The sequence below is a fragment of the Solanum stenotomum genome, chromosome 1 (assembly GCF_019186545.1).
Source record: "Solanum stenotomum isolate F172 chromosome 1, ASM1918654v1, whole genome shotgun sequence".
Classification (NCBI taxonomy): domain Eukaryota; kingdom Viridiplantae; phylum Streptophyta; class Magnoliopsida; order Solanales; family Solanaceae; genus Solanum; species Solanum stenotomum.
This window is the reverse complement of record NC_064282.1, coordinates 78,726,719-78,739,564: the sequence shown is the minus strand read 5'-3', so window position 1 is coordinate 78,739,564 and position 12,846 is coordinate 78,726,719. Positions and strand designations below refer to the sequence as shown.

At 38.7% G+C, this 12,846-nt stretch overlaps 1 protein-coding gene across 1 annotated transcript; it reads left to right on the top strand.

Moving 5' to 3' along the window:
- The first annotated feature begins 10,711 nt into the window (after positions 1-10,711).
- On the top strand, positions 10,712-11,331 carry LOC125857037 (uncharacterized). The gene is made up of 2 exons (XM_049536709.1): positions 10,712-11,047; positions 11,212-11,331. Exons 1-2 carry the CDS (start codon positions 10,712-10,714, stop codon positions 11,329-11,331), a joined length of 456 nt encoding a protein of 151 aa, XP_049392666.1.
- Positions 11,332-12,846: the final 1,515 nt, after the last annotated feature.

Sequence of the window (12,846 nt, the reverse complement as noted above, 5' to 3'; positions counted from 1 at the left end):
TTGTAGTAATAATAGTAATTGAATCATGTTATCATTCATGTCTAATGTATGAATTCTAGATATTTTGATTGAATGTGATCTATGGTCCTTGAAGGGTAAAGCATGAGAAGTATGTATGTTTATGAGGTTTTTGTATATGCATGTAGATCACTTTGAGAGTAAAGTGAATACAATTATGACCTAATTATTGTATTGACTGGATGATTATACTCATGTGCACACCCTTAGTTGGATATGATATGATGTGAAAGGTTGTCATATGTAGTGATTCTAAGGTTGGAAGACTAGTCTCACCTCTTGAATCTAAGAGCTACAGTATGAATTATGTTGGATTGAGTGTTAAGACACCCTTCCATGAATATGCACTTAAGTCAAGACTTAATATGTAATTTATGGGAATCAATGATTAGCACCGAGTGGATATGTANACCTCTTGAATCTATGAGCTACAGTATGAATTATGTTGGATTGAGTCTTAAGACACCCTTCCATGAATATGCACTTAAGTCAAGACTTAATATGTAATTTATGGGAATCAATGATTAGCACCGAGTGGATATGTATATGAGATGGGAGTTTATACGATATTTGAGTCCGGCTTCCCGATGAAAGCTTCTACACTAGTTGAGTCCAGCTTTCCAAATGGGTTCCTTATACCTTAGTTGAGTCCGGGTTCCCAAAGTATGTATCTCATGAGATGGAAACCTCAAACCTTAGTTGAATCCAGGTTTCTAGAAGCAATTACCTTATCCCACAAACTATGTGCCCACATAGGTCTTTAGCTAGTGGATCCACGTAATCTAAGAGTATAGTTCTACCTTAGGAAATGGAACAACCCCTTTTCGGTGTGGGGTAGACACTAGATTCCATGTTTAGCTTAGATGGTCTATATCGGTTAAGGCTAATTCCACTATTATAGTATGAACAAGAATATGAATTATGAACTACAGTTACTCAAGGTGTGGGTAGGATTAAGGGATCTTATTCATGCATTGCACAAGGATTCTTTGAGGGTATTTATGGTATGTTTGCATTATGATATAATAGTCTACATGTTGAATTTGCTTATGTCACATGCTTTTACACTACTCTTCATGATGAATCTTAAACTTGGTAAAGTGCATGGTTTTCAACTAAATTGTCCTTTTTAGCATGTTTTCAAGGTTTTTATGCATGACTATCATATTTCATGCATTTTTGTACTAACCCATATTTCTTTAACATTTTCTTTAAGTGTAGGTTCCTGTTCTTGAGGTGATCTCCTTCTTGGTCAAAGCTTAGCTTGACTATTCACCTGCTTATAGGTGAGTCCTCATGGTTTGAGGATGGATGATGATTTTCTAGTTTCCTTTCTCGTACTTTCATTTGAGAACTATGTTGTACAGGCTGTGACCCTATTTAATACTTCGATTGTAATAGATGGCTAATTGAGACAAGTCTAGACTTCCTCTTGCTTTATTGAAAAACATTTTAAGACTCGAAATATATTTTTACTCATTATTATTCTTTACTTATGTTATGATCTGCTAAGTGGCTTACATGGTGCCTTTTGGGGTACTACGTGCCATATTACGTCTAAGGGGTACCCTTGGCTCGTGTTAAATTTGGTAATCAAAGCAAAATGTTTAGAATGATTCTAGGATGATGTCTCATAAGCCATGTCTAGTAGAGTCTTGTTCATGAATGTGAAGCGCGCCACATTTATGAGTGAGAGTCTATAAGATGTTTAGGAAATTTCACTTCTATCTTCAGTCTTAAGTCGTGCCCTAGATTTTAGCTCTATAAAAGTCCCTCTCTTAATCCTTCTCTTAAATGTCTTTAGGAAATGAATACACGATGGGCTAACACAAGAAGGGTGGAAGAGAAAAATGTGAATCAAGGAGCTCCTCATAAAGCAAATCAAGCTCCTCTAGTTAACCAAGCTCCGGTTGATACCGTGATGGAAAATGTGACCTATTCGAAGTTTAGGTCTACTATCCAATTGTTGGCTAAAGTTGTGACAACTCAAGACAATAGATATGTGATTGCTCCTACTAACACTAATGTGAATTTTGTGGCTTCTAGATTGAGGAATTTTGCTAGAATGAACCCTCCCATGTTTCTTGGTTCCAAAGTGGGAGAGGATCCTCAAAGTTTGATGAAGAGGTTTATAACATAATTGATGCCATAGGGGTGATTTCGGTAGAGAAAGGGGTGTTAGCCACCAACCAACTACACAGTGGGGCTCAAGTATGTTATACTCAATGGAAGAACAATAGGCCGGTAGTAGCGGGCCCAATAGATCGGAAAGTGTTCAAATTGATGTTACTTAATAGGCTCTTTCCCCGAGAGTTGAGGGAAGCTAGGGTGGAAGAATTTGTAAACTTTATCAAGGAGGTATGAGTGTTTAAGAATATTCTCTAAAGTTTACCCAATTGTCCAAGTATGCTCCGGCTTTGGTTGCGGACTCAAGGGACATGAAGAGTAGGTATTTGACGGGTATGTCTAGATTGGTGAGTAAAGAAGGTCGTTTGGCAATGCTTGATGATAATATGGGTATCTCACGTCTCATGGTGTATGCTCAACAAATGAAGAGAAACTCTAAGACAAGAATAGGGAGGTGAAAAGAACTAGAACCGTTGATGGGAATTTCTCCAATGCTAGGTCTGATGGACAAGGTCAAACAAGGTTTAAACAAAGGTTCTCCAACCAAGCCTCCTCTAGTGCTCCCCCAAGGGTCAACAACGATAGGGTGTCTAACCCTAAACCTCAAGGAGGTAATAGTGGTGGTTCTTATATTGCTAGACCTAATTGTCCAAAATGTGGTAGAAAACATGACGGAAAATTCTTAGTTGGCTCGAATGGGTGCTATGGTTGTGGGAAAATTGGCCAAAAAATGAGAGATTGTCCTATGCTCAAGGTTAAGGAAAGGTAAGATAAACAAACTCCTTCATGCGGTGCCAACTCCAATGCTCACAATAAAAACCATTTTTATTCTCTTCAATCCCGAGGTGACCAAGAGGATATGGTGGTTGGTATGCTAAAAGTATTTTCTATTTATGTATATGCCTTGCTAGACCTCGGTGCCACTTTGTCCTTTGTTACACCTTTTGTGGCCATGAAGTTTGAAATATTCCCTAAAGTGTTAGTAGAACCTTTTTCAGTCTCTACCTCGGTTGGTGACTCGGTGGTGGCTAAAAAAGTCTATAGAAGCTGTCCCATTTCTTTGTCCCATAAAGTTACCTTGAGGGATTTGGTAGAGTTAGACGTGTTAAACTTTGATGTGATTTTGGGTATGGATTGGTTGCATGCATGTTATACCTCTATAGATTATAGGTTTCGGGTGGTTAAATTTCAATTTCCAAATGAGCCTATTTTAGAGTGGAGGGGGGGGGGGNTATTGCTAGACCTAATTGTCCAAAATGTGGTAGAAAACATGAAGGAAAATTCTTAGTTGGTTCGAATGGGTGCTATGGTTGTGGGAAAAGTGGCCACAAAATGAGAGATTGTCCTATGCTCAAGGTTAAGGAAAGGTAAGATAAACAAGCTCCTTCATGCGGTGCCAACTCCAATGCTCAAAATAAAAACCATTTTTATTCTCTTCAATCCCGAGGTGACGAAGAGGATATGGTGGCTGGTATGCTAAAAGTATTTTCTATTTATGTATATGCCTTGCTTGACCCCGGTGCCACTTTGTCCTTTGTTACACCTTTTGTGGCCATGAAGTTTGAAATATTCCCTGAAGTGTTAGTAGAACCTTTTTCGGTCTCTACCTCGGTTGGTGACTCGGTGGTGGCTAAAAAAGTCTATAGAAGCTGTCCCATTTCTTTGTCCCATAAAGTTACCTTGAGGGATTTGGTAGAGTTAGACGTGTTAAACTTTGATGTGATTTTGGGTATGGATTGGTTGCATGCATGTTATACCTCTATAGATTATAGGTTTCGGGTGGTTAAATTTCAATTTCCAAATGAGCCTATTTTAGAGTGGAGGGGGGGGGGGGATTCTATTTCTAGAGGTCAATTTGTTTCTTGCCTTAAACCTAGGAAAATGATCTCCAAAGTGTGTATCTACCATCTTGTTAAGGGGATGGATGTTGAGTCTGAAACCCCTTCTTTAGAGTCGCTTCCGGTAGTGAATGAGTTTCCGAATATTTTCTCCGATGACTTGCTCGATATTTCTCACGAGCGAGAAATAGATTTTGGCATTGATCTTTTACTAGATACTCAACCTATCTCTATTCCTCCTTATACAATGGCTCCGACGGAGTTGAAAGTGTTGAATGAGCAGTTAAAGGATTTTCTAGATAAAGGTTTTATTCATCCGAGTATCTCTCCATGGGGTGCAACAGTATTGTTTCTTAGAAAGAAGGATGGGTCTCTTAGAATGCGTATTGACTATCGCCAATTGAACAAAGTGACCATCAATAGTAGATATCCTCTTCCGAGAATCGATGACTTGTTTGATCAACTTCAAGGGGCTAGATATTTCTCCAAAATTGATCTTTGTTCGGGTTATCACCAACTAATGGTGAGAGGGGTTGATATTCCCAAGATGACCTTTAGGACCCAGTATGGTCACTATTAATATATGGTTATGTCATTTTGGTAGACAAATTCCTCGACGACATTTATGGATTTGATGAATATGGTGTTTAGGCAATACCTTGATATGTTTGTGATCGTGTTTATGGATGATATCTTGATCTACTGAAGGAGTGAGAATGAACATGTGGACCATTTGAGAATTGTATTGCAAGTTCTTAAAGACCAAATACGTTTTGCAAAGTATAGCAAGTGTGAATTTTGGATAAGGTTTGTAGCTTTCCTTGGTCATATTGTGTCAAGTGAGAGTATTGAGGTAGATCCTAAGAAAACGGATGCAATCAAGAGTTGGCCTACACCTCTAAATCTTTCCGACATTAGAAGCTTTTTGGATTTGGCCGCTTACTATAGGAGGTTTTTTGAGGGATTTTCCTCCATTGCTTCTCCGTTGACGGCTTTAACTCAAAATAAAGCCAAGTCTGAGTGGTTGGAGGCTTTTGAGAAAAGTTTCAAAGAGTTGAAAAATAGAATTACTTCTGCTCCAGTGTTGACCTTACCGGAGAGTAGCGATGGGTTTGTGGTATATTGTGACACCTTTAGAGTGGGATGTGAAGTGTGCTCATGCAACATGGTAAGGTGATTGCCTATGCTTCAAGGCAACTTAAAGTGCATGAGAAGAATTATCCAACCCCATGATCTTAAATTAGCGACAATTTTGTTTGCTTTCAAAATATTAAGACATTACTTGTATGGGGTTTATGTGGATGTTTTCACCAGTCACAAGAGTCTTTAATGTGTGTTTAGTCAAAAAGACTTGAATCTATGACAAAGACGGTGGTTAGAACTTTTGAAAGAATATGACACAAGGATCCTTTACCACTCCGGCAAAGCTAATGTTGTAGCGGATGCACTTAGTAGATTGTCCATAGGTAGTGTGGCTCATATAGAAAATGAAAATAAAGAGTTAGTTCGTGATGTGTATAGACTAGCCCGACTAGGTGTCCAACTAGTGGATTCCACCAAGGGTGGGTTCATGGTTCATAATGGCTCTGAATCGTCCTTTGTGGTGGATGTGAAGTCTAAACAAGATCTTGATCCTTTATTGGTGGAGTTTAAAGAGTCGGTACTCAAGATGTCCGTTAAGGGTTTCTCCCAAGGGGAAAATGGGGTGATTAGGTACCAAGGTCGATTATGTCTTCCGGATGTTGATGGTTTGAGAGAGAAAATTTTAGAGGAGGCTCATAGTTCTCGGTAATATATTCATCTGGGAGTCCCAAAGATGTGCCGTGATCTACGGGAAGTCTATTGGTGGAACCATATGATAAAGGATATTGTGCTATTTGTAGTCAAATGTCCCAATTATCAACAAGTTAAGGTTGACCATCTAAGGTTGGGATTCTTTATGCAAGATATACTTATTCCCAGTTGGAAGTGGGAAGAGGTGAATATGGATTTTGTTGTGGGCTTGCCTAGTACCCGAAGGCAACATGATTTCATTTGGGTCATTATAGATAGGATGAAAAAATCAACCCACTTTATTCCCGTTAAGGTTTCTCATTCGGCGGAAGACTGTGCCAACTTGTACATAAGGGAGATAGTGAAGTTACATGGAGTTCCTTTATCCATCATTTTGGATGAGGGTACTCAATTTACTTCACACATTTGGAAGTCATTCCAAAAAGGGCTTGGTACTAAGGTTAAGTTTAGCAGGGCTTTTCATCCCCAAATGGATGGTCAAACTAAACGCACCAATCAGACCTTAGAGGACATGTTGAGGGCATATGTGATAGATTTTAAAGGTAATTGGGATGACCACTTACCATTGATAGAGTTTACCTATAATAATTGTTATCATTCTAGTATTGGTATGGCTCCCTTTTAAGCCTTGTTTGGTTGGAGATATAGGTCTCCAGTTGATCGGTTTGAGGTTGCTGAAATTGCTCTTATTTGTCCCAAATCGGTTTATGAAGCTATTGAGAAGGTTCGGTTCATTAGAGAGAGGTCGAGAATGGCTCGAAGTATATAGAAATCTTACGTCGATGTGAGAAGAAGGGATCTAGAATTTGAAGTTAATGATTGGGTCCATTTGAAAATCTCACCCATGAAGGGTGTGATGTGGTTTGGCAAAATAGGGAAAGTTAGTCCCCGGTATGTAGGCCCATATCAAATTTTGAAGCGTATTGGGAAAGTTGCCNTTGAGAATGGCTCGAAGTATATAGAAATCTTCCGTCGATGTGAGAAGAAGGGATCTAGAATTTGAAGTTAATGATTGGGTCTATTTGAAAATCTCACCCATGAAGGGTGTGATGTGGTTTGGCAAAATAGGGAAAGTTAGTCCCCGGTATGTAGGCCCATATCAAATTTTGAAGCGTATTGGGAAAGTTGCCTATGAGTTGGATTTGCCAAATGAGTTAGCCCCGATTCGTCCGATATTTCATGTCTCCATGCTTAAAGAGTGTATTGGGGATCAGGTATCCATTATTCCCCTAGAAGGGTTGGGAGTTGATGAAATCCTTTCCAATGAAGAGGTTTCGAGAGAAATCCTAGATAAGCAAGTCAAGAGATTGAGAAACAAAGAAGTAGTTTTCATGAAGGTTTTATGGAGAAATCATTTAGTTGAGGGTGATACTTGGGAGGTTGAGGCCGATATGAACTCTCGATATCCTCATCTCTTTCTTTCTAATCATATTCAAGAATGAGGTAAATAGTCCCTCTTGAGTTTTAGTGTTTTAGAAATCATGTGTGTTATATGAGCTTTTCCATGATTTCCTTAAATTATGCATGCTCTTAGTGAAATTCATGTTTAGTGAGAAAGTGAATTTTCATGATTTATGTTCCTTATGTTGTTGTGCATTTAGTATGAGTTGCCTATTTGACTTCATGAGATGTGTATGCTTTAGTATGCTTTTGAGTGTAATTTCATATTGGCTCCATGATGTTGTGTTGAGCATTATTTTTGTTTGAGAAAGTAGTTCCTCCGATGAATATGAGAAATATTGAGTTTCATGCATATTGATTTGTTAGATGTAGTTCCTACTCCTTTGTATTGCATTGACTATGTTTTGAGAAGGAGTTGATGTTTCCTCCTTAGAATTGTGCATTATTTTGATGTTTCATGCATAATGTGGTGCTAGTATTGAGTCTTTAATTCCGTAAGGTGTTTAGATCATCATTTGAGGATGATTTTTCCCAAGGTGGAGATATTGTAACATTCCAAAAATTTGTAGACTAAACTAGAACTAAAACGAGAGGGTAAGAGTCAAGGAAGTGGGCAAGGGCCAAAGGGAGAGGACCAAAGCAGTTCATTCTCCCTTAGGCAATACCTTAGTGACCAAGACCACCACCATGGCTCGTGGTGCGGAACACAAATCATGGTGTGGTCCGTGGCAGGCTACGCAGTGAGCTCCCCAAAAGTGCCCAAAATGGGCCCTCCTTCACGAGCCATTTCACGGCTCGTGGTGAAGACCACGACTTGTGGTAAGGCTTGTGGAGGAGATTTAGGGGTATGAGGGAGGCAAGCAGGTGGCCTAGCCACTTCCTCAAGGTCCATGAGAGGGACCACAACTCGTGGAGCCCTTCGTGGAGTTTCCTTGGGCGTGTGAGCTTAAGGCACAAGTTGCCTAGCTACTGCCCCAAGACCACGGGAGGGACCATGGCTCATGGTCATCACCACGGCTCGTGGGGCCGCTCGTGGCACCTGGGCAACTAACTTTAAGTGAGGGTTATTTTTGGTATTTCCTTTTTAAGCCCTATAAAAGTGAGGTCATTTTGTATTATTTTTATAAAACCATATAAGGCATTTTAAGTAAAAATACACCCAATTACTTCATATTTCAAAACACCCAAAATCAAAACCCCAAAGTTCATCTTTCACAAAACATTTCTCTCTCTAGAACTCAAGGAAGAAAAAGAGTAAAAATTGGAGTCGTGGGATTGAAGAATCAAGGCTATTTCACTCAACCTCATTCAAGAATCATTACTAAGTTATGGTAGTCCTTCGTCCTTGGATAATCTCTTCCAAGGAGTCCCTCCAAATTCAATTTCAAAACTAGTGATTTCCCGAAAGTTAGGGTATGACCTCAATCCTGTTGGTTCTTTCCAAAAACGGTTTTAATGGTTAATTTATGATAGATTATGATTGAATTGATGATTTATTGTTGATTTATGATGAATTCCACCAAGAATCCATGGATTCCCCTATTTTTCAAATTTGATCTAAAAGTGTGGGTGACATTGTTGAAAGAAGAGTATTATGAAATCAGGCTTGTAGTAATAATAGTAATTAAATCATTTTATCACTCATGTCTAATGTAGTAATTCTAGATATGTTGATTGAATGTGATCTATGGTCCTTGATGGGAAAAGCATGTGAAGTATGTATGCTTATGTTGTTTAGGTATATGCATTTAGATCACTATGAAAGTAAAGTGAATAAGATTATGATCTAATTGTTGTGTTGATTTGATCATTATTGTCATGTATACACTCTTAGTTGGATATGATATGATATGAAAGGTTTGTCACATCTAGTGATTCTAAGGTTGGAAGACTAGTCTCACCTCTTGAATCTATAAACTATAGTATGAATTATGTTGGATTGAGTGTCAAGACACCCTTCCGTGAATATGCACTTAAGTCAAGACTTAATATGTAATCTATGGGAATCAATGCTTAACACCGAGTGGATATGTATATGAGATGGTAGCTTATACGATTGTTGAGTCCGTCTTCCTGATTAAAGCTTCTACACTAGTGAGTCCAACTTTCCAAATGGGTTCCTTATACCTTAGTTGAGTCCGGGTTCTCAAAGTATGTATTTCATGAGAAGTTGATTTTGGGTATCTAGAAGCAATATCCCTTTACCATAAACTATGTGCCCACATAGGTCTTTAGATAGTGGATCCACCTAAGCTAAGATATAGTTCTACCTTAGGCAACTAGGATAACCCCTTTTCGGTGTAGGGTAGGCACTAGATTCCATGTTTAGCTCACATGGTCTATGTGGGTTAAGGCTAATCCCACTATGATAGTATGAACAAGAATATGAATTATGAACTATAGTTACTCAAGAAGCTTTCGTTAGTGTGAGTAGGATTATGGGATCTTATTCATGCATTGCACAAGGTGCTTTGAAGATATTTATGGTATGTTTCCATTATGATATGATAGTCTACATGTTGCATATGCTTATGTCACATGCTTTTANGTAGGATTATGGGATCGTATTAATGCATTGCACAAGGTGCTTTGAAGATATTTATGGTATGTTTCCATTATGATATGATAGTCTACATGTTGCATATGCTTATGTCACATGCTTTTATACTAATCTTCATGATGATAAAATGCATGGTTTTAAACTAAAATTTCCTTTTTAGCAGGTTTTCAAGGATTTTATGCATGGTTATGTTACATAGTGCATTTTTGTACTAACACATACTTCTTCTACATTTTCTATAAGTGTAGGTTTCGATTCTTGAGGTGATCTCCTACTTGGTCAAAGCATGGACTGACTATTCTCCTTATTTATTGGTGAGTCCTTATGGTTCGAAAACGGATGATGATTTTCTAGTTTTCTTTGTCGTACTTTTGTTTGAGAACTATGTTGTAAGGGTTGTGACCCTATTTGATACTTCCATTGTAAGAGATGGCTAATTGAGACAAGTCTAGACTTCTGCTTGCTTTTATGAAAAAATATTTAAGACTCAAAATGTGTTTTTACTCGTACTTGTTCTTTACTTGTGTTATGATATGCTAAGTGGCTTACATGGTGGCTTTCGGGGTCCTATGTGCCATGTTACTTCTAGGGGGTACCCTTGGGTCGTGATAGACAAGATGTGGCGGATACATCCAAGATCTATGAGTTCTTATGGATAAATCCTCCAAACATCACCGGTTCACGTGTCACTAAGGATCCGAAAAGATTTATGGAAAAGTTGCAAAAAGTTTTTGAGGTTATGCATGTAGCTGATATTAAGCGAGTCAAACTAGCTGCATACCAACTTAAGGGTGTTGCTAGAATCTGGTTTGACCAATGGAAGAAGAGTAGAGCTGAGGAAGTACCAATTGTGAGCTGGGCTGTGTTTGAAGGTGCCTTCATGGGGTGTTTCTTTCCCTGTAAGCTAAGAGAGGAAAAGGTAAGGAAATTTCTCACACTTAAGCAGGAATCCATGAGTGTGCATCAATACAACATGAAGTTCACTCAACTTTCCCCTTATGCTACGGAGATTATTGCTAAAATATGGAGCAGGATGAGTCTGTTTGTTTTTGGATTATCTTGTTTGTCAAGCAAAGAGGGTAAGGCTGCGATGTTGATAGGGGACATGGACATACAAAGGCTGATGATCTATGTGCAACAGGTTGAAGAAGATAAGCAAGAGATAGGAAAGAGTTTTGGAACAAGAAGGCTAAGACAACAGGAAATGAGTCCGGGTAGCAGAAATGTAATGCAGACCGGTCATCCTTTCAACATAAGCCAAATGGACCTACTCTATCATTTGCTAGTGCACCTGCACAAAAAAATAGAGGTGAGTTAAAGAATCAGAATTATCAGAACATCAGAGCTAGACCTGCACAACCTCAAGGTTGTGCGACACAAGTAGGTAATGGGAGTCTTGCATGTGCTAAGTGTTGTAGGAACCACTCAGGGGTGTGTCATGATAGCTCCACTGGTTGTTTCAATTGTTGTCAGAACGATCACTTCATGAGCAAGTTTTCGAAGAACATGCAGGGAAATGGTAATGGGGGCAATAGAGCCCAATCTTCTTCAGTGGATCCGCCAGCCAGAGCTGTACCTAGAGGAGCTACTTAAGGGACATGCGGAGGAGCAAACCGTCTGCATGCTATCACCGGTCATCAAAAATAAGAGAATTTACCATATTTTGTTACTAGTATGACCAAAGTCTTTTCTTATGATGTATATGCTTTTCCAGATCGAAGTGTGGGTCTCTCTTTTGTGACTCCATATTTAGCTATGAGGTTCAATATTATTCCTGAACAACTTCTTGAGCCCTTCAGTGTTTCTACACTTGTTGGTGAGTCTATTCTAGCAGAAAGAGTTTATCGTGACTATACCATTTTCGTCAATCACAAAGACGCCATGGCTGACTTTGTTGAGTTAGACATGGTAGATTTTGATGTTATTCTAGGTATGGACTGGATTCATGCCTGTTATGCCTCAATTAATTATAAAACTCGAGTAGTTAAGTTCCAATTTCGTAATGAGCTTGTTTTAAAGTGGAGGAGTAGTTCAACAATGACTAAGGGTCATTTTATTTCATACCTTAAGGCGAGGAAGTTAGTTTCCAAGGGGTGCATCTATCTTTTAGTCCGAGCTAATGACTCTAGTGTTGAGACACCACATATTCAGTCAGCTCCAGTTGTGAGTGAGTTTATAGAGGTCTTTCAAGATGATCTTCTCTGAGTCCCTCCTGAGAAAGAAATAGACTTTGGTATAGATAGTCTTGCACTGGTCCTTTCTCTATGCCACTATATATATTGACTCCATCTGTGTTAAAAGAGTTATAAGAGCAGTTGAAAGACCTTCTTGATAATGGTTTCAGTCAACCAAGTGTCTCACCTTGTGGCACTCCGATCTCGTTTTTGAGGAAGAAAGATGGTTCTCTTAGAATGTGTATATATTACCGTCAGCTGAACAAGGCTACTATTAAGAATAAGTATCCTCTTCCAAAAATTGATGATCTATTCGATAAACTTTAGGGTGCCACCTATTTTTCTAAGATAAACCTCAGATTATGCTATCATAAGTTGAGAGTAAGAGAAAGTTATATTCCTAAGATAGCTTTCAGGACCCGCTATGGTCATTGTCACACCCTGAGGCTACCCTTGAGATGTGAACACGGGACCTAGGATCACGAGCGACCCCATGTTGACCATGCTAGCATATCATAAGCATACTTAAAGATTTATTGAACATAGAAATATTGTGTGGAATCTTAAACATGGTATAGAGTGAAATGATAGGGAATACCCATTATAAGTCTGAATATATAAAACTGAGAGTTCAATAACAACTGAAAGATCAAAGTCAAAACTAAAACTGAATCTAACTATGTCCAAATGAAATCCTCTAACTGACTAGAGATGTTGGGACATGCCCCCAGCTAACTCTAGCAAAACTGAAACTAAAACAAGAATGACTGAATAAAATGCATGTCAATTGTCCTCGAAGAATGAGGACTCACCAATGATACTGCTGAACTGGATATCAAGAATTGATCTATGNATAGAAATATTGTGTGGAATATTAAACATGGTATAAAGTGAAATGATGGGGAATACCCATTATAAGTCTGAATATATAAAA